The sequence below is a fragment of the Schistocerca gregaria genome, chromosome 2, assembly GCF_023897955.1.
Source record: "Schistocerca gregaria isolate iqSchGreg1 chromosome 2, iqSchGreg1.2, whole genome shotgun sequence".
Lineage (NCBI taxonomy): Eukaryota > Metazoa > Arthropoda > Insecta > Orthoptera > Acrididae > Schistocerca > Schistocerca gregaria.
In genome coordinates, this window is record NC_064921.1 from 605,276,738 (window position 1) to 605,298,534 (window position 21,797).

Genomic DNA, 21,797 nt, shown 5'->3' on the forward strand with positions numbered 1-21,797 from the left:
TCTATCCGTCCACTTTCCACTCTTCGGTTGATTATGAAAATTCAGACATAAGCCCATCGTGTAAATTATAAGGAACCTTAGAATAAAATCGGTACACATGCGGCTCTGCCTTCTGTCCTACAGTCTCGGTACTGGCTCTCGAGGAAGAAGCTTGGCCACCACTGCTGTACGGGTTCACTCGTCCCTCTGTCGCCCCTCTCAGTTTGGCGCCCCAAGCGGCATTTGTGTTGCCTGCGCCCATAAAGCGGCCCTTGTCACCTGCCAGCAATTGGTGGCAGCATTATCTAGAGGAGTGGTGACGTTTAAAAGCACGCTACGAGAGAGGCCGGCCAGCGATACAATCTGCTACAGTCGGCGTCTGCAGATCAGCGCTTTCGCACCTCCTCGATCGTGCACGTTTTCGCTAACGGAAATGAATCCATCTCAGAATGCTCTCAAAAACCTGCCCAAAACCAGGGTAAGTGGCTTTCTCAAATTCTTTGTGTAGTTCCGTACTTAATGTCCTTCGAACCTTTAATTCGCAAAGTCTATCTACATTGTCATTTGTAAACACTCCAGATAAAAAGTATTGTTGTTTATAACACAAAACACTATTTCATTTATCCACAAACTGTGACGGACTCAACCGGACAATAAATGCGACAGCAAATATTTTTCTAAAGATGAAGACATAGTCTACTGAAAAAAAGGAACAAAATTAAATAAACATTATAGGTAGCTGACAAAATTAACTTCAAATAACGTGTCTGTTCGTCGTTCAACATAGAAAATTAAATATACTAAGAGTGATTGCCAGATGGTCTAGCGTATTTAAGGAGATAAGAAATCGAATCTGTTTTCTTTTGTGGGAATCTTATGCCGTGTATCTGATATGTAAGGTGAACTAAGCTGTCTCAGAGCCTGAAGCTTTTTTTCTCTAATAACGATATCAAATTATATAAAATATAATAGTCAGCAACCAGGCTGCACACAATTAAAAAAAACACATTAACCAGGTTTCGACAGTTCTAAGACTATCTTCATCAGAGTGATAAAAGTTACGTGAAATCACGTAACAACTTTAAAATTTCAGCAGCAGTGTTCTCGTCAAATGACATGTTTGTGTTCCATGAGTCAAGAATAAACTTGTTCTGTAATTTCACGTAACTTTTACCATTCTGATGAAGATAGTCTTAGAAATATTGAAACATGGTTAATGCGTTTAAAAAAATTGTGTGCAGCCGTTTGGCTGACTATTTCATTTTATATAATTGTATTCACGGTTGCTCAGCTCACAGCCACAGAATGTTTAAAATACGACGACATCAAACATATTTTTCGGAAAGCGTAAATCGATGAATCAATTATATAGTTACTGCCGGCCACAAATAGTGTCGAGAGGTTCTGACCTATAATGAAACCGAACAGAAGACTGGAGTTTCATGTCTATAACTACAGCCACGTGTATGTTCTTCACGCTGTAATTAATGCCATGGAAAACTTGCCACTCTATCAGCAACGGATATCTTCTGCAACAGTCGACAGTCTAGTCAACATGTGTGTGACAATCCCTTACAAATTATAGATATTCCTCGCACTCCAGCAGAACAGTTGAAGGGTCTCCGCAAACACTAGAGGTCGCCCTTCGCAGATAAATGTTTGATGAGTATACTACTACCTGTGTTCGCAATTTAACTTTCCTTGGTACTGATGTAATCAAAAATAATTTCAAAGCGTAGCCACAAAACAAGTGGGCCTGTTGAACATTATTTGGAGTAACTGAAACAGCTCTGAGGAAACCAGCTCAACTATTTTTTGGAATAGATGATACCAATTAAACAAATACATTGCAGTTACATGATATGGCTACTTACAGAAGGTGTTTCAAAATGCCGAAAAACGGCGCTAGATAAGTTAGGGCTCGGAGCTTCTGGTTATCTGTCAGAAAAAAGAGGATACTGGAAAATTACACGTTACGAGAGTTGAGATAAAGGAAGGCTATTGATTTGATTATCGGTAGTCCTATATGCACAGAGAGAGAAATCTTAGGAAAACGTTGAATGTACGTCTACCGACGTTAACTGAACACTAATTTCAGTTTGAAAATGTGTCGTTACTGTCTGTTCGCAATCAATATAATGAAACATGAATATGTACGCGAAATAAGACATTAATACACTACTGGCCATTAAATTTGCTACACCACGAAGATGACGTGCTACAGACTCGAAATTTAACCGACAGGAAGAAGATGCTGTGATATGCAAATGATTAGCTTTTCAGAGCAGTCACACAAGGTTGCCGCCGGTGGCGACACCTACAACGTGCTGACACGAGGAAAGTTTCCAACCGATTTCTCATACACAAACAGCAGTTGACCGGCGTTGCCTGGTGAAACGTTGTTGTGATGCCTCGTGTAAGGAGAAGAAATGCGTACCATCACGTTTCCGACTTTGATAAAGGTCGGATTGTAGCCTATCGCAACTGCGGTTTATCGTATCGCGACATTGCTGCTCGCGTTGGTCGAGATCCAATGACTGTTAGCATAATATGGAATCGGTGGGTTCAGGAGGGTAATACGGAACGCCGTGCTGGATCCCAACGGCCACGTATCACTAGTAGTCGAGATGACAGGCATCTTATCCGCATGGCTGTAACGGATCGTGCAGCCACGACACGATCCCTGAGTCAACAGACGTTTGCAAGACAATAACCATCTGCACGAACAGTTCGACGACGTTTGCAGTAGCATGGACTATCAGCTCGGAGAGCATAGCTGCGGTTACCCTTGACGCTGCATCACAGACAGGAGCGCCTGCGATGCTGTACTCAACGACGAACCTGGGTGCGCGAATGGCAAAACGTCATTTTTTCAGATGAATCCAAGTTGGGTATACAACATCATATTGGTCGCATTCGTGTTTGGCGACATCGCGGTGAGCGCACATTGGAAGCGTGTATTCGTCATCGCCATACTGGTGTATAACCCGGCGTGATGGTATGGGGTGCCATTCGTTACACGTCTCGGTCACCTCTTATTCGCATTGACGGCACTTTGGTCAGTGGACGTTACATTTTAGATGTGTTACGACCTGTGGCTCTACCATTCATTCCGTCCCTGCGAAACCCTACACTTCAGCAGGATAATGCACGACTGTATGTTGCAGGTCCTGTACGGGCCTCTCTGGATACAGAAAATGTTCGACTGCTGCGCTGGCGAGCACATTCTACAGATCTCTCACCAATTGTAAACGTCTGGTCAATAGTGGCCGAGCAACTGGCTCGTCACAATACGCCAGTCACTACTCTTGATGAACTGTGGTATGGTGTTGAAGCTGCATGATCAGCTGTACCTGTACACGCCATCCAAGCTCTGTTTGACTCAAAGCCCAGGCGTATCAAGGCCGTTATTACGGCCAGAGGTAGCTGTTCTGGGTACTGATTTCTCAGGATCTATGCACCCAAATCGCGTGAAAATGTAATCACATGTCAGTTCTAGTATAATATATTTGTCCAATGAATACCCGTTTATCTGCATTTCTCCTTTTGTAGCAGTTTTAAAGGCCAGTATTGTAGTATTATGAGTAACCATATAAACAAGTGACTGAAACTTCAGAAAGGTATATGGTGGAGATGCAAAAGCCAACTCAACGAAAAAAGAACACAAAAGTACACGTTTCAGTGAGACGATGAGCAGAGCCAAACGCGAACAGACTTTTGCCGGTCTCTATCTAACATTTTACACCTACATCTGTATACATACTCTCTAAAATGACCGTAAGCTAGGTGGCAGGGGCTAGATGTGAGAAATAGATCTTTCAGATCAAAAATGGAGCAAGGGAAGACTGCCTCGTCCACAGCCGCTCGAGCACACTGTTGGAATTTTGTGGGTAATCTATGCCAGTATTTTTATATCTATATGTGGCTTTCACGTGAATCAAACAAATCTTCGTTCATCTGCGCTGCTCTTCTTTATACACACTATATGTTCGCGGATTCATGGCAATACGAGCACCAATATACACTAGTGTTCAAAAGTTCGAATCACTTGGGAAAGTGAAAGCTGGCAAGAGAGGAGGTTAGTAGTCACTGTGAATGACCATAAAGTTCCCTCGCAACCTTCATCAGACTAGTGGGTTCCCAACTTTGAATAGGTACATGATACAAAGATAATAAAAAGCAATTCTTTGCACCCATAATTTCTCATTAGTATTTTCGCTTTTGCTGTGAGCAATTAGAAGTTTTTTGCTTAACAATTCAAAAAAGTAAAATGGTGATCTGGACCGTATACTTGCACGAGAGAATCCTGCAACACTTGGAAGCTTGTCAGAGACAGACGGCAGTCTGTTGGATGTGCCCCCATGTGATACTTCAAGGCTTTGGCGATGGTTGTAAGACACAGTACATGTCCGTAGGCTGGCAAACGTCGAGAGAAAGAAAGTACTTCACAACATCTGGCCTTAACTGCAAGACGACCTCAGCGGTGACTGCAAGCTTATCCCGGAGGTGACACCTTCTCGACGAACTCTGCCAATACATCAGAGGCTCGGTGTGGTTGGTCGTAGTGACGGGGAGCTCGTGAATGAGTCTTTCAAATGAACGCTTCACTCCACTGAAGTGTGAACTAACCACTCAATTTCAATGAACTGGTACTTCAAACTCTTCACAGATAGCACACTCCACACTTTTTTCTCGTTCACACACTCTCTTCCCCTCCTCCACTACATCGGCTCTACGTCACTCATGCTCCCTTCACTTCAGTCCTCCCTCTACTGCCTGTCGAGTGTCGACGAATCGCGCGGTGTTTGTGGGGAACGATAGGTTTACGGAGGGTTGGGGAGTTTGAAATCGTACCAATGACTACAGGTGACAGTTTACGTTTTGAATCTGGAGGGTTATTATTCTCAACAAAAATAAAATCTACAGGAAAACTTCTGAATAATTACTTAACGTACGTATACAGACTTTATGACTCATTCTATTTTGGATTAAATTTTAAAAGAAACGTAAAATTGGACTGCATTTCGTTGGTAGCCCTAGTTTTCAGTCCATGAATACAACAAATAATGTTTCGTTTGGCAGATAAAGACTTTTTTGGGCGCTTCATGAGAAAATGCCGAGCAAGATTACATTTAATCAAAATATCCAAGGGTGTACTGCCGGTCTATAGTGTCCAACGGGCACAATATTTCGGCGATCAAGCATGTCGCCATCATCAGATGAACTGACGGACTGAGCTCCTGTGAACGCGCCGGCACGGAGATCCGTACGCTATGGCTGCTCAGGGGGAGCTGGGTTCGGTCGCGGCGCCGGCCGATTTAAATACCCTCCGCCCGCGGCGCGGTCCCTCCGCCGTCCGCGCCCCGCGCCACGGTAGCGCGGTGGAACACATTGCGACGGCGTCTGAGATGACGTCGGTGTGATGGCTCTGTCCGCCGTGGTCGTCACAACTATGCGTTTGCTCGATTTACTCTTGATTAACCCAATCGCTGGTTCCCAAGCCTTGCTAAGATTATAGCCACAGTCACGGTTTATGAGGTCGTCATTGGTGCGAATTTCGATGGCCTCTCTAACAACGCTGTCCCAGTATCTCGACGTCTGTACCAGAATCCTCGTGCGGTCATACTCCATAGCGTTTCCGACAAACAATGTTCAGCGACCGCCGACTTGCTCGGATACATCAGTCGAGTGTGCCTCTGGTGTTCACGGCATCGATCCTCGACGCCGGGAGAAACTCAAGAATCACAAGATTACATTTAATACCTTCTTTATATGTAACGGGCTTCTCTGTTTATCTCTCCTTTGTCCCATTCGACCATGCTCTATTTATGTTAACTAAGACGCTGTAAGAGCGTTAAAACGTTGGGTGCACATTACTGCATAGTTCGGTCATCTGTTTGTAAAATTATGAAGTATTACGATTTACGAAGCTTTATTGTACGAGCGAGGCGAAGCAAGCGTAGTCGCGGCTGAGCGGCGAACTGGGCCACTTCGCCAGGCTTCCGTACTTCATGAATGAACTACTTCATTTTAACGCTTCACGGCAAAGAGTGAAATGAATGAAGTAGTTCACGGGAATGAACGAGTTCGACCCATCTCTAGTTGGTAGGTACGCCACATGTCCAGTGGTGTGCGTTCACTGACATTTTTACTGCGGAGTCAGCAACAATGAGACTGGATCGGGGAGAATGAACAATTGCGCGCTCTACCGCCTTATTCCGCTTCTGCTTGCAGTTTGCCTAAATTTCATATTTGTTTAGATGGTTCAAATGGCTCTGAGCACTATGGGACTCAACTGCTGTGGTCATCAGTCCCCTAGAACTTAGAACTACTTAAACCTAACTAACCTAAGGACAACACACACATCTATGTCCGAGGCAGGATTCGAACCTGCGACCGTAGCAGTCGCACGGTTCCGGACTGCGCGCCTAGAACCGCGAGACCACCGCGGCCGGCTATTTGTTTAGAGGGAAGGCTGTAGCTGGCACAATGGCAAGAACATGCTAAAAACGTGCAGTGCGTCCGCGAAGGAAATTACATACAAGATGTCAGTGCGAGCAGTTCTACAACGTGGTTCCAACATTTGGAGTCTTTCTCAAGAAGCCATGGCAACTGAGGTATAGCAATTCAGGAATGTACTAGTTGGATCTCAACAGGTTGGCGTAGCCAATGTGAAAGTGTAGTAAATGTGAATGTATGCTTTCCCGGCGTATACAGCTGGCGAAGAGTTCTCGGGCTTCCAGCCGGTTGGCGGTGTCTTCAAACTGCAACCTTTCGACGAGTGACATACTTGTCATCTTCTGGCACCAGAAGATGACTAGTATGTCACTCGTCGAAACGTCGCAGTTTGAAGACACCGCCACCCGGCTGGAAGCCCGAGAACTCTTCGCCAGCTGAAAGTGTAGTGTTAACAGAGAAGCTCGAAGAACTTAAATGTGAATCATTGGAAGAAATTCGACATCGTTCTTGTGCAACACTGCTGGGAAAATTTAGAGCACCTTAATTAGATGGAATTGTGCGATCATTCTGCCGTCACCGTCTTATTTCTCGCATAGGGCTCATGGGAATAAGACAAGAGTGATTTAGATCCGTACAGGACACCTGCCCATTACGCGAGTGGAGTAGGACAGAAAAAGAAAACTGCTGATATTGATGCAAAGTACACTCTCACCATATACTTTACGGTGGTTGCGGAGTATGCATGCGGATAAAGAAGGAAAAGAGAAGATTGGGTTTAACGCCCCATCGACGCCGAGGTCATTAGAGATGGAGCCCAAGCTCGGATTGAGTCAAGGATGGGGGAGGAGCTCGGCTGTGCCCTTTTCAAGGAAACCATCCCGGCACTTACCTGGAGTGATTCAGGAAAATCACGGAAAACCTAAATCCGGAATGCCGGACGCGAGTCTGTACCCTCGTCCTTCCGAATGCAAGTCCAGTGCGCCAACCACCGTACACACTCATGCAGATGTACATATAGATGTGGGGAGGCATCATGTTGGATGGGTGTACAGACCTTCAAATATTCAGAGATGGGCAGAGATACAGATATGAGAAACCCTTCCCGATCAAAAGTATTCGAACAACTATTAGTCAACATTGATATGGGGTGTGCCCATCCTTTGCCTTCATGAGTGTTTGGACCCAGTTAGTTGTCTGAATGTCTGTGGGGGAATGGAAGCTCATTCTTCCTCAAGAGCCGAAACCAGAAGTGATAGTGTTCTCAGACGCTGTGTTCTGGGCTGAAGTAGACGTTCTAAGTCGTCACGAGGGTGTTACACTGGATTCAAGTCGGGACTCTGGGCAGACAGGTTCCATTTCAGGAGTGTTGTTGTTCATAAATCATTGCCTCGCAGATGGTGCTTTATGATAGAGTGCATTGTCATGCTGATTCAAACAGTCATCACCCCCGAACTGTTACTTTGCCGTACACAGTACACATAGCTGTATAGTGTATTCATATCCTTCTGAACGTTGCGCTTCCTTAGTTGCAAAAAGGGAACCACACCCTAACCATGAAAAACTCCCCATACCATAACACCACCTTCTCTGCACTTCACTGTTGGTACTACACATGGTGGTTGGTAAAGTTCTCCGGGCATTCGCCAAACCCAAACCCTTCTGTTTCATAGCCACAGGTGATAGTATGATTAATCACACCAAATAAGTCTTTACCAGTCATCCACTGTCCAATGGCGACGCTTTTTACACCACCTCAAGTGTCACCTATCAATGGCTACACAAATGCGTGGCTTGTGGGGGGGGGGGGGGGGGCTGATCAGTCATTGTAACCCATTCCTTTTAATTTCCTACTCGCAATCATTGTGCTAGCTAGACTGCTGATAGCACTTTGGACCTCACGAGTGATTCCTCCTGCCGATCTCATGCGATTTTTGACAGCAACTGTTCGTAATTATGGACGATCTCTGTCCGTCCGTACATCAGGTCTTCCTGGTCTTGATTTAGTTGTGGTCTTTCCTTCAAGTTTTCTCCTCACAATCGTCAAGAGTCGACTTGGACAGCTTTAGAAGGGTTGAAGTCAGGTGACGTCTAATGACTTGTCCATGTTCAAAGTCACTTAGTTACTGCTTTTCCCTCACAACGCAATACTTCGCACCGCATTTATACTGGCGTGCCTCTCGTGACATTTAGTGGTCAGTTCCTTTCATGAACGAGAATGCTCGTCCTCAACTAACTTCCACAGTGGAATCCTTCTCAGAATGCCATGGAGGTTTCCGAAGGTCAGTCCTATGCAGCACATCATGGGGATATTTGGAACACAAATTTCAGCCAATCGGTTTTGTTTCATCCCATAGATTAGGAAGTCCATTGGAGTCGTACTCTCTGCCGCAAACTCACTTTCAAATGTCGTGCTAAGAAAGGTGAGGATCGTGGAATGACAGTGATACACTTCTGTTTCGACTGTGATTGCCTGGAGACACGCTTTTTGAATTACGAATGCCATCTTTGTCAAGGAGAGTGTCATGTGAGTAAGAAAATGTGAAAACATTGCCAATGATAAACATGATGAGTGAAAATTATTCATGCTGGTGTGAGCTACATTAGTGATATCGTGAGATTTAAATAGTTGCAGTGTAATAGAAGAGAAAGTGATCAAATAAAAGCAGCCGACTAATCGATAGCTTAACTGACAGCTCTCTGGTGGATTAATTGGTTTTTATTTGAGTTGAAAGAAGAGGAAGAAAATAAATTTAAAATACTTCATTTTCTATGCGGTCTATGCCTTGTCCATCCTCTCCCACTGAGGATTTACTCTCTAGGGTCTTACACTGTCTTCATCTTAGTCACTCCTTCGTCCTCACATTTCAGAGCAGAGACAGATGAGGAATCATTCTAGCAACGATCAGGACCGCAAATGGGGAAATTTACTGACATAAAGGACTTTGGCAAAGGAGAGACTGCTAAGTCCAGAAGCCTGGGAACGACCACCTTGGGTACAGTGAAGCTGGTTGGCTGTTCGCATGCTACTGTCGTGAGTGTCTATGGAAAATGGTTGAAGAATGGTGAAACCATGAGTAGGCAGCAAGGTGTTGGACGTCGACCCTCATCACAGAATGTAGAGCTCAGAGGTTTCCCACGTTATAACACAGGATAGGCTGTGAACTGTGATAGATCTGACAACAGAGTACAATGATGTTGTTGGCACAAGTGTTTTGGGGCACACCATTCAGTCACATTGTTGAACATGGGGCCTCACAATAGATGACACCTATATGTTTTCACGTCGACACAACACGTCGTCAGTTGCGACTGCAGTAAGTATGCGATCATCGAAATTGGGTCGTGGATCAATGGAAACGTGTAGCCTGGTCGGATAAATCACATTTCTTGTTACAACAGGTCGATGGTCGTGTCCAGATACACCGTTATCCGAGCAAACGGCTGTTCAAAACACACAACGTACCGAGTACACAGGCTGGTGGGTGCAGTATTATACTATGGGGGAACATACGTCTAGTCTTCTATGGAACTTGTGGCATTAATCTAAGGCCCCATGAGAGCTGTGTGCTAAGTGAACACTGTTGTGGACCATCGCGTCCATTCATGTTCTATGTCTTCCCCTGTCCCAATGTCATCTTTTAGTAAGATAAGTCCATGTCACAAGGCGAGAATCGTGCTATAGTAGTTTCAGGAGCGTAATAGTTTGTTCCCCAAATTCACCTGATATGAACCCAGTGGAACACATCAGGGACGCCATAGGTCGGTAGCTCTCTGCTCACAAAGCACCGGCCCGCAATTTACGGAAACTGCGTGACCTGTGTGTAGACATCTCGAACCACATTGCTTCGCATACCTACCAAGGACTTGTAGATGCCACTCAAAACCACTGCAGTATTGCGTTCCTAACGTGGACCGACATGATATTATTTAGGTGATCATAGGGTTTTGGTTGAAGAATGTACCTCATGCCAATTATTTTGAATTTCTTTGGGTATGTTTCCAAGGATGATCCTTTTTCATGTTAACTTGCATGATACTAGGATGGGCTGAAAAGTAACGCCTCCGAACTTTTATGTGAGAACTCTTAAAGCTTTTTAAATAAAACAAACGTCATTAAACTTCTACATTTTTCTTCTTCGTGTCTATATATTTGCAGCCCTCTGCCGCTAGAGGGCTCCGAATCATAAGATGTAACATGGCAGTATGTTATGTAACTATGTACGTGCGTGAGAAACAGCTTGCTGTAATCGAGTTTCAAATTTGGAAAGTTCGTCCTCACATGGGGCAACCTCTCTTTCAGCACGACAATGCCAGACCACACATGAGTGCTGTGCCATCTGCAGCAATCCGGCGCCTTGGTTTCACTGTCATCGATTATCTTCCATAAGCTCCCGACTTGGCACCATCCGATTTTCATGTGTTTCCAAAACACCTTGAAGGACCTCAGTTTTATAGTGATGACATGGTGCAAGCAGAGGTGAGGTTGTCGCTCCGTCAACACTGTCAAACGTTCTACAGTGACAGAATCAACAAACTGGTCTCTTGTCGGAAAAAATATATTCGTCGAAAGGGTTACTATACTGAGAAATGAATATGTAGACATGATGAACGAAGATGCAGAATGTTAGTAACATTTATTTCACTTAAAAACCTTTAAGAGTTTGTACATAAAAAAATCTTAGGCTTTGCTTTTCAGCAAGTCCTCGCAGTTGGTAAAGAATAAAAACTTTCTTTCAGGTCCTGCGAACGAGACTTAAACATTGTTCTGCTTCTTTTTCTCGTGCCTTTGTTTGGCATCGGAGCAGGGTCGCCATGGGTATCAAGGGATTCTCCATGTTAGTTTCCGGAGTAGCCGGATGCCCCTCCTGGTGCCACAGACTTAATTGTATTTCAAAGAATGTGCCTCAGAATTTTAAAATTTTGAACACGGCTGGAGCACGAACTGTAGAATGAAATCTTCTTAGAGAAATAATAAACAGCCAATCAGTTGCATACTGTAAGGTTTATTTAAACTCCTTGATCTTAGTTCCAACGTTTATAAAAACGACTTCTTCAGAAGGAAGTAGTGACAGCTTAAACAGGTTAACAGTGAAAACATATTAAGATTAAAACTGCTTGAGATGATGTGGATTGTGAGCAATGTTGCCAGGGGAATATTGGCTGCAAAGAGATAGATTTGACTTCCTACAGTTATCTATATATGAGTAACGAAAAACAAATAACTACTTATTTAACATCCGTTTATTTTTGTGGTCATTATCTACAGTACGTCAGTGATATTCTCTAACGGTAGATTGCAAAGGTGTTTGTCAGTAACCTATGTGTTAACAACAGTACACACTTAAATGAGTGTTATCTCCCTGCAATCATTCTTCGCTTATCATGTATGTGATTAGACAAAACAGCTTCATACATGTCGACAGAAGAATGTTGCGGGTAATGATCGCCATGTGCGAGGCCGCTGATAAGCTGCACATGGCTTGTGGGTATTTCCAGTTGGCTAGCGCGCCAAGAAGCTCGGTAACGAATGCCCGAGTTCATGTTTGGCGATCCTGGGACTGCAGAGCTGGAAACTGGTCTGCAATGCGTGTCCTTCATTGTCCTAGCCTTAGCACCCACCATTTGGTGCAACTGCAGACCGTCTTGTGTTTCAGATAGTGGCTACCGTGGCTTAATCATCCTAGTAGCGACGAAAATACAAATCCTTACATGAAAACAGTCCAGTCTTCAGGGTAACTACGAGACGCTGAGGTGAATGAGCGCTGAAGAGAAACATCGGTAGTAAGCACCCACTCTTCTAAAGTGGTATCACGTTTCCTCGTGCACACAATTTTGTGTTTTATTTGATCACTAATTCCCTAATTGATCAATGGAGCTTCTAGAAATAGGAGTGATCCACTGAATGTCTCTGGCATTCATTCTGAAAAAGGGACACAAACAAGCTGTCCCAAAATGCTTGTTACGGAAATGGATAACAGCATTAGGGCTACACTGACGGAAAAAATTTGCAACACCAAGAAGGGGTCTTGCGACGTAAACGAAAGTTGGTAGGCGTGTTCCTACATCTGAAAAATGGTGTCCATTTCCCGCCAGCCTCATAAGAGTGGGTCTAGTAGCGCCACTGTGAGGATGCAAATCTGGTTTCTGTGCAGTAAAGGTGGCGAGCGTTTGTTACATTTGAGATTCCACCTTGTGAGCTGATGGTGTCTGAAAATGCCTTTACAGCTATAAAGACGCTTTTATCGATCCCTCATTGAGTTTGAACGAGATTGTGTGATAGGGCTACGAGAAGCTGGATGTTCCTTCTGCGGTACTGCAGAAAGACTTGGCTAGAATGACAACCTGACTACTAACGACTCACAGCTCTTGGATGTGCGTGAAGGAAACTACTCACTGTACCTACGACTTCAGTCACTTACACAGAAGCACAACACGGCCCGTACTACAATCGATACATCAAAATAGCAACACACATGCCGATCTATGGGACATACAGCCACCTTGTCGGCTGCACCAGAACAACGCCCACAGCGAATCTGGGCGGATAAGTTGACACAGGTAGGTACTTTGCGCTCTGCCTCCTGCCTCCCCAGCCGATGCCAATTTCTCCCCAACGGTGTATCCATGTACAATATGGAATGGGATGCTCCATAGGATTATCACTACACTGGGACCCACAAAGACTAGATCCTCAAATACTCAACACTGCAAAAGAAGCAATCAGTCAAATGTGTCATGTGGTGTACTTAAGCAATCTGACAATCCGTGGGTCTCACAAATAAAAGTGGTCCCGAAGAAAGGTGGATCAGTCTGTGTGTGCTGTAATTAGCATACATTGAATGCTCAAACTGTGCATGATTTCTAACCAGTGCCAAGCATTCAAGACTTTACCCGCAAACTAGCAGGAGGAACTGTGTTTTCTCTCAGTGACTGCAAGAAAGCTTACTACCAGATTCCCATGCACCCAGGTAGTATTAAAAAACTGCCACCATCACGCCTTTTGGTTTGTTCGAGTACTTTGTAATACTAGACAGACTCAAAAATGCAGCGCAGATATGGCCCATTTTCATCGACAGTGTGCTTTTTAATGCCCCCAATTGCTAGACGATATTCAGGAATACGTCCGATGGACGACCAGTTGGCGCTCGTACAAAATCTTCCACGACCACAAACATTCCACAACCTACGGCGGTATCTCAGCATCTTTTTATTGGAGAAACATCACATATGCAGTGGACGTTCAGGCTTCCCTCACTGATGCATTAAAAGTACCAAAAACCCAGGGACATTGCCAGCTCACGTGGATCGAAGACGTACAAGTGGCTTTCACAAGTTCAGTCGACAGTTTGGTTTCAGGCTGTGGCTTTAGCCCACCTTGTGCCAGTTGCGCCTCTTACAACCACTACCGACGCCAGCAAAATAGCAGTATGGGTGGTACTCCAACAAATCACAGACAAGTAAGTACAACTGCTATGGTTTTTCTCCAAAAAGCTCTCAAAATCGCAAACGCAGTATTTTGCAGTTGACCAAGAACTTGTAGCAATCTACAAAGCTGTCCGCTATTGCAATGAAGATATTGATGAGCGAGCAGTTGTGATTTATACAGACCATAAGCTGGTCACAGACACAATTTGACATCTTCTGACACGAGTTGCTCCTATACAATTGAGATTCTTGGACTATATTTCTCAATTTACTATGGATGTCTGCTATTTAGGAGGGGTTGATAACATCGTGGTGTACTGCCTTCGGTGTGTCAGTACCATATAGCTTCAACTGGACTATCTCCAAATGGCCTGGGAACAGATGTCGGATCTATTGATTATGGCGCTCACTTCTGATGCAGCGACCAGTCTGAAGTTTGAACAATGTCAGTTACAGAGATAGAAGCAGTTCTAATCTGTGATACTTCACTTGGAAAACGACAGCCACTGGTTCCAGCGTCCATTTGTGAAGCCATTTTTCAGTCGTCGCACAATCTCTCCCATCCAGGAATACAGACCACAAAGAAGCTTGTCACTGACCGCCAAATGTTAAAAAATACTGCAAAGTATGAACACTCGTGTGCACTGCCTGGCAACAAAGCAAAGTCAGCCATCACTTGCAACCTCCACTAGGCTACTTAACAGTTCCAAGGGGACGATTTTGTCACATTAATTTGGACATTGTCAGCCCTTTAACAGAATTGTAGGACAAAAACATATCGTCTCGATGACTGATCATCTGACACAATGGGTTGAGGTGACGCCGATGACTGACATGATGGTGGAAGCCACAGCTACGGCGTTTGTGCATACATATGTTGCCTGGTTCAGCTGCCCATTCATATATACAACGAACCAAGGACAACAGTTTGAGGCCCCACTGTTTGAAGCTTTATGCATCATGTTTGGCATCTACCACTGGCGTATGACTGCATAACACCTGCAGAGTAAAGGTCTTGTGGAAGGTGGCACAGAACAATGAAAGTAGCGCTAATGTGTCATGATGGAGAAAGAGCAGAGGCGCTTCCTTTGGTCTTGCTAGGAGTTCGCACTGCCACAAAGGAGGATCTATAGGCATCACTTGCTCATGGCCCCACACAGCACTGTCTACCTTCACACACAAGACACTGGTCACGATGAGGTTCATTATGCTGTCTCACGACACAGTCCAAACTGCACTCACACACCCCTACAAGGGCCCATACCGAGTCATCAGCCACAATGACAACACCCTCCGAATTGAGGTCAGCGGCAAACTGACAATGGCGGATATCAGCTGTCTCACACTGGCATGGAACCTGGAAGAGCTCTCCACCGAGTGCACACCAATTTCGTCGTTGCTGCCCAACTCAATGGAATGTTAAAGACTGGCATCACCCACGCAATGGCCAACAGTGGATGACGAATTGCCACCTCCCATCTCTGTGATCAGCTGACCACGATGCCTCCCACAACACCTCAGGAATTACGAACTCACACAAGCGGCGGCAGTCATTCATCACAGTGACAGCATCTCCAACTGTGCTTTGCACTCCAAAGGGGGGGGGGGGGGGGGGGGATCTGCGAGGACTCGGAACAAAAATACCGCTGACGGACGATGTATATGTCCTCTTCTGAAGCCACAGTTAGTACACTCTGTGCCTTCATATAAACAGGTTTGTACAGAATGCACTGCAGTTGGGATTTTCCCCTATCGTATCACCTATACCATGTGAATGCACCACAAATCCCATCACTTGGGTTAGGAGTCTCTTGATTACCAATAAGGAAGTAATTAATGGATAATATATTTATTTCTGTACGTCTGTTATTACAAGTGTTCATTCGTTCTACAGTGTATTTACCTTTCTTACAGTTCTTTTGATATGAGCCGTCTGAAGTGAAAGTTGCGTTCTTATTGGCTGACCATTGTTGTATAACGTGTTGTAGTTTCACGTTTGCTGTGTTTCTTCTGTGTCGTTTCTTTGCCGATCACTGCGGACTACTGATAATAGGATACAATATTACTGTTAAACGACAGTAGAAAATATTAAGAGAGTTAAATACAGAATATTTTTATCTAGTGATTGCGAAATTTGCTAACAGGGTAACGAGAAACACAGAAAAAGATGGTAAACTTATTTGTTTTATTTATAAACGCCACCAGCTAAGAAAACCATATAGGTTATATGTTTAACGCACATAAAATGTAGGTACCAGTTACTGATGTTCAATATGATAATAAAAATCTTATTGTTTTAATTCATTTACTTCCGAATACAGTAAAAATTTATTTGTTACTGAGACACCAAGAGTGGGACAGATCTTTTGACACAAACCCTGCAGTGGTGCAGCTTTTGGTGCCAGATTTCACACCGTGTGAGCATCCACCCTGGTGGACATTCGTTTGTGAAAATGTGACGAAAATAATTTTCTGTGAGACCCTAAACCATTAAAAAAACATGACTTTATCCAGTAGCTCCATAGCGTAGTGGCTATGGCTAAGTCTCTAGGCGTAAAAGCTAAATTTGAAAGACGCCACTGGGCTACAGTTAAACGTAAACAGTACCTTAGATCTGAATCGAATCAACACGTTTGAGATGCTCATCGTCCCTCTACAATAATTTGCACGCAATGGAAACGGAAAGAGAAGGGGTGGTCCTGACGAGTGAGTCAAGGGTGTGATTCTTGTCAAGGGTGGGCAAGGCAATGGGGGAGGCAGGGTGCTCCCCTCCCCTCACTCCCTCTAGCTCTCAGTGAGAGGAACCAGTACAGTGCAAAGTGTCTTTCTTTCAGGGAATCTATTTATGGCCGGTATTACACAGTCTTTTTTTTTTTTTGCAGGATAGGAACAAGAACATTTTTATGACTACTTACATTTGTCTTCCAAAATATAAAAAATGCTCCTTACCCCTGGTGCTGCCCAGCCAAAAACTATTGTATGGGCGCCCGTTGTTCTCGCTGAAGTTATTAGTTGACAATGGGGTCGAGGGGTTCATCTCTAAATGGCTGGTTCAAATGGGTCTGAGCACTATGGGACTTAACATCTGAGGTCATCAGTCCCCTAGAACTTAGAACTATTTAAACCTAACTAACCTAAGGACACCACACACATCCACGGCCGAGGCAGGATTCGAACCTGCGACCGTAGCAGTCGGGCGGTTCCAGACTGTAGCACCTAGAACCGCATGGCCACCCCGGCCGGCCACCTCTAAATACTAACGTAAAAGAACAGTAACTTAAACCGTCGTTTATGATAAAATATTTCACAGGAGGAACATTACATGATAAACAGACCTAATAGTTATCGCTCTCACATCCTAGAGATGAGTAGAAATCGTAAAATGAAAAATGTGTAGTTAAAAAGTTGCCAGTAACTGAAAGGTTAAGTCCACAAGGAGGAGAATAAAATCACTAAGACATTCAAGTAAATTAAGAACACTGTTTCGTGACAGATATGACGATTGTGTCGTTCGGGTGAGGATAGGAAGATACGCGCAGGAACCCAAATAACAGAATCATAGTTCAGCCATATCCCTCCCATGCTTTAACTGAAAACGAGACTACTCCTGTCTCATTACTAACCTGGTTTTCGTTACTAACCTCCAGCCTCACTTTGCTGTCAGAACTTACCAACTTGAGGCTGAAAGACAAACTGAGACTTCAGGAAAAGCATCTGTGCTCCACACGCTGCCCATGGCCTGCCCAGAACATGACTTTCTCTCCTCGGCCACTGTCCACCTGAAGAAAATTGCTATAGCTCAGCCAAGACCAAGAGTAATGCTTCGCTTCGCATTCCAGATGAGAATCTGTTCATCTTCGCTCCCCAGCTGAAAGTAAAGCTAAAACGATGCTGCTGTGAGTTCTCTGCAAAGAGACCGCCAAATATTACAGATTTTCCAATCAGACAGAATGTTAAGAATACTATCAGTGAGAGGCAACATAGAAAACATTGTCCTCTCTTGTCCACATAGTTTGTTCTTATTTGAGCGTATTGCTAATTTTTTCAGTTTAAACAATTTTACAACATTTAGGCCAAGACCTCCTGGGCACTGTTTTACAATATGCTTCCTAAACCCTAACAGTTACGTCAAAATGACGTAATGCTAAAATGTAGCTCTCATAAATTCATACATATTATAAAAATGGACATATGTATACAGGGTGTTACAAAAAGGTACGGCCAAACTTTCAGGAAACATTCCTCACACACAAAGAAAGAAAATATGTTATGTGGACATGTGTCCGGAAATGCTTACTTTCCATGTTAGAGCTCATTTTATTACTTCTCTTCAAATCACATTAATCATGGAATGGAAACACACAGCAACACAATGTATCAGCGTGACTTCAAACACTTTGTTACAGGAAATGTTCAAAATGTCCTCCGTTAGTAAGGATACATGCATCCACCCTCCGTCGCATGGAATCCCTGATGCGCGGATGCAGCCTGGAGAATGGCGTATTGTATCACAGCTGTCCACAATATGAGCACGAAGAGTCTCTACATTTGGTACCGGAGTTGCATAGACAAGAGCTTTCAAATGCGCCCATAAATGAAAGTCAAGAGGGTTAAGGTCAGGAGAGCGTGGAGGCCATGGAATTGGTCCGCCTCTACCAATCCGTCAGTCACCGAATCTGTTGTTGAGAAGCGTACGAACACTTCGATTGAAATGTGCAGGAGCTCCATTGTGCATCAACCACATGTTGTGTCGTACCTCTAAAGGCACATGTTCTAGCAGCACAGGTAGAGTATCCCGTATGAAATCATGATAACGTGCTCAATTGAGCGTAGGTGGAAGAAACTAAAATGAGCTCTAACATGGACATTAAGCGTTTCTGGACACATGTTCACATAACATCTTTTCCTTATTTGTGTGTGAGGAATGTTTCCTGAAAGTTTGGCCATACCTTTTTGTAACACCCTGTATACATGGTCCAGCCATATATATTTGTTTGCCTATGTTTGACATCAACAGACTGTACATGGGAGCATTAGCAGTGGAGGGTATATTAAGCATATTGGTGGACGCAGAAACAGTGCATCAATGTTGTAATGCCGATAGAAAGCAATTTATCTGACGTCTATAAGAACATGATCATTCGTTTTCAGGCCAAAGATAGAAGAATTTCCAAAATGACTACGTTTGTAAACTGTTTGTGTGCTGCCGTGGTTGAAGTGTACCACTGATACCAAAGTGCCGCTATCCAAAATTGGCGCTGAGGCAACTGTGGAGCATCTGCTATAGATGACAGGGGTGAATGACAGCTGTGGAGATGTGTATGGGCGAATAGATGTGCAGCCGTAGAGCAGCTGACCATTCAGTTGAATCAAGGGACTACCAACAAAGACTGTTCAGCGAATGTTGCTGTATATGGACTTCTGCAGCAGGTACCTGCTTCAAGCATTAATGATGACTGCTGTTCATTGGCAATGTAGATTGTACTTTACATAGCAATACTGGAACAGGACATCCACTGAGTGGCGGCAGGTGGCCTTTTCTGATAACCAGGTGAAAAGTCTGAAAAAAATGAGTCTAGGCAGTGGCAGTGGCAGTGGCAGTGGCGTTGCGGTCTGGGGAATGTTTTCATGGCATTCCCTGGGTGATCTCGTCGATATGGAAGGCACAGTGGATCAATACAATTATGCATCTATTCTCTGGGACCACATCCACCCCTACAAGCAATTTGTTTATTCTAGGCAGGATGTAATCTACCACCAGGACAATGCAACATTTCATACATCTTACAGTATAGATGCAGGGTTCGAAGAGCAGCAGGATGAGTTTACTATATTCCCCTGGCTTATGAATTCCCCTACTTCAAACCCAGTTCATAATCTGTGGGACCGCCTTGGTCAGGCTGTTTATGCCATGGATACTCAGTTCAGATACCTAGCACAGCTACTAGCTGTGTACTGGAGTCAGCAAGGCTCCACATCCCTGTCGGTATCTCCAAGAACCATACTGACTCTCTTCCTGCATGCATCAAAATGTTACGTGCTGCAAAAGGTGGTTATTCCAGCTTTTGTCAGATGGTCACATTAATATGACTGAGCATGTAATGTATGTTCCACATCTCCTACTGTACCACTGGACGATTTTAGCCCAGACTTGGCACACATATCGCTTGCTGTCTGGGAAGAATCGCTGTGGAGAAAATCACTGTGGCGGTAAGAACCATCTATTTATCAAAGAGGTTGGGGCGAAGAAGCAGTGTAACCCATGGTGTGCAAATACCTACAATTGATTCATCCAGTATCTGAGAATAACAGCACTTAGAGACCTGCAACAAACTTTACACGTGATTTCAAACCTTACGAAACTTTTTCTCGCTCCCACAAAATGATGAAAAAAAGTTTATTGCTTAATACATTTCCGCTGTTCTTGCAGAGAAACTGCGACATGATGAATGACATTTTAATTTAATACTTCCTTACTACTAACTTTATTTGTGACACATTGTACAGACAATATTCAGATACACCACTGAATGTACCAGCAAAATTATATCATTATACGATTCATAGCTCAGAAGATATGACGTCGAATACTGAGATGCATGAAAAACTGTCGCATCATGCATGACATTTTGATTTATAGCTTCTTTACTATTAATTCTATTGTGTGAGACACACACTTGATGGCGTATGATGTCATAAACATTGAAATGGGTGAAAAACTTCTGCATCATGTATGAAGTTTCAGTTTATTACTTCTTGACTACAGACTCTATTCACAACACATTTCACAGATAGTAGCCACATATACCACTGGATGTAACTGCAAAACTATATCACAATACGCCATGTAGCTCAGGAGATATGTCCTAAACAATGAGCTGCATGAAAGTGAAACTGCAGAGTGAAATTCACTAGAGATACAGGTGTAATGTGTGAACAAGTACATGTGAAATATGTTAAATATATTTGATATGTGCATTCCTGGATAAATCTACAGGCGAAAAGCTCATCCTATACCCTTGGAATGATTTTGACCAAATTTGGTACACGTTTTAGTTATGATCTGTAAAACTATACTGTGGGAGTATAACAACATGTCTCTTATTGGGGTGAGGTGATGACGTGGAGAGAGAAGGGGGAGGAGCTTATGACAGACAGAGAGGGGAAGAAGGAGATGGACACAGATAGGCAGGCAGGAGTGGGGACGGGGAAATGAACAGAAAGGGAGGGAAGGGGCAATAACAGAAGATGGGGAGAGGAAGAGCTCGACAGTGAAAGGAAAGAGGAGGAAATGGAGAGAGGCAGGGGAGAAAGAGGTGTTTAGAGAGAAGGGTGCAGAGAATTGAGAGACTACAGAGAGGAGGAAATGGGCAGTTTATTCAGTTTTAATCTACAGTTCATAACCAATAGATTGTGGTCAGAGTCAACATCTGCCCCTGGAAATGTCTTACAATTTAAAACCTGGTTCCTAAATCTCTGTTTTACCATTACATAATCTATCCAAAACCTGTCAGTATCTCCAGGCTTCTTCCATGTATACAATCTTCTTTTATGATTCTTGAAACAAGTGTTAGCTCTGATTAAGTTGTGCTCTGTGCAAAACTCTACCAGGTGGCTTCCTCTTTCATTTCTTACCCCCAATCCATATTCATCTACTACATCTTTCGGATGTAGCTGCAGTTTCTACAAGTGGTACTGTAGTTGAACAGACAGCAAGTCTTCCAATTCAGCTGCCCTGTCTTCCAACCAAAGAGAAGTCAAAATCATGGCAATCCCTCTCATTCCTGAGAAGTCTTCTTCAAGCCAAAACAGAGATGGAAAGTATAGGGTGATTCTAAAAGGATTTTACAACTTCACTTACATAAAGAATTGCATTGAGCAGCTTATACAGACAGTAGATTGTGTCATCTATTGTGGTTGGCAGGAGAGCCAAC

The 21,797-nt window shown here is 43.8% G+C and overlaps 1 protein-coding gene across 1 annotated transcript in view; it reads left to right on the plus strand.

Moving 5' to 3' along the window:
* Positions 1-254: 254 nt before the first annotated feature.
* LOC126334555 (adenosine deaminase-like) overlaps positions 255-21,797 on the plus strand; it is a 93,106-nt gene continuing 71,563 nt past the window's right edge. The window contains exon 1 of the mRNA XM_049996931.1: positions 255-457. Coding sequence (XP_049852888.1) covers positions 413-457 — 45 coding nt within the window. The 5' untranslated portion in view covers positions 255-412. The remainder of the gene's footprint in view (positions 458-21,797) is intronic.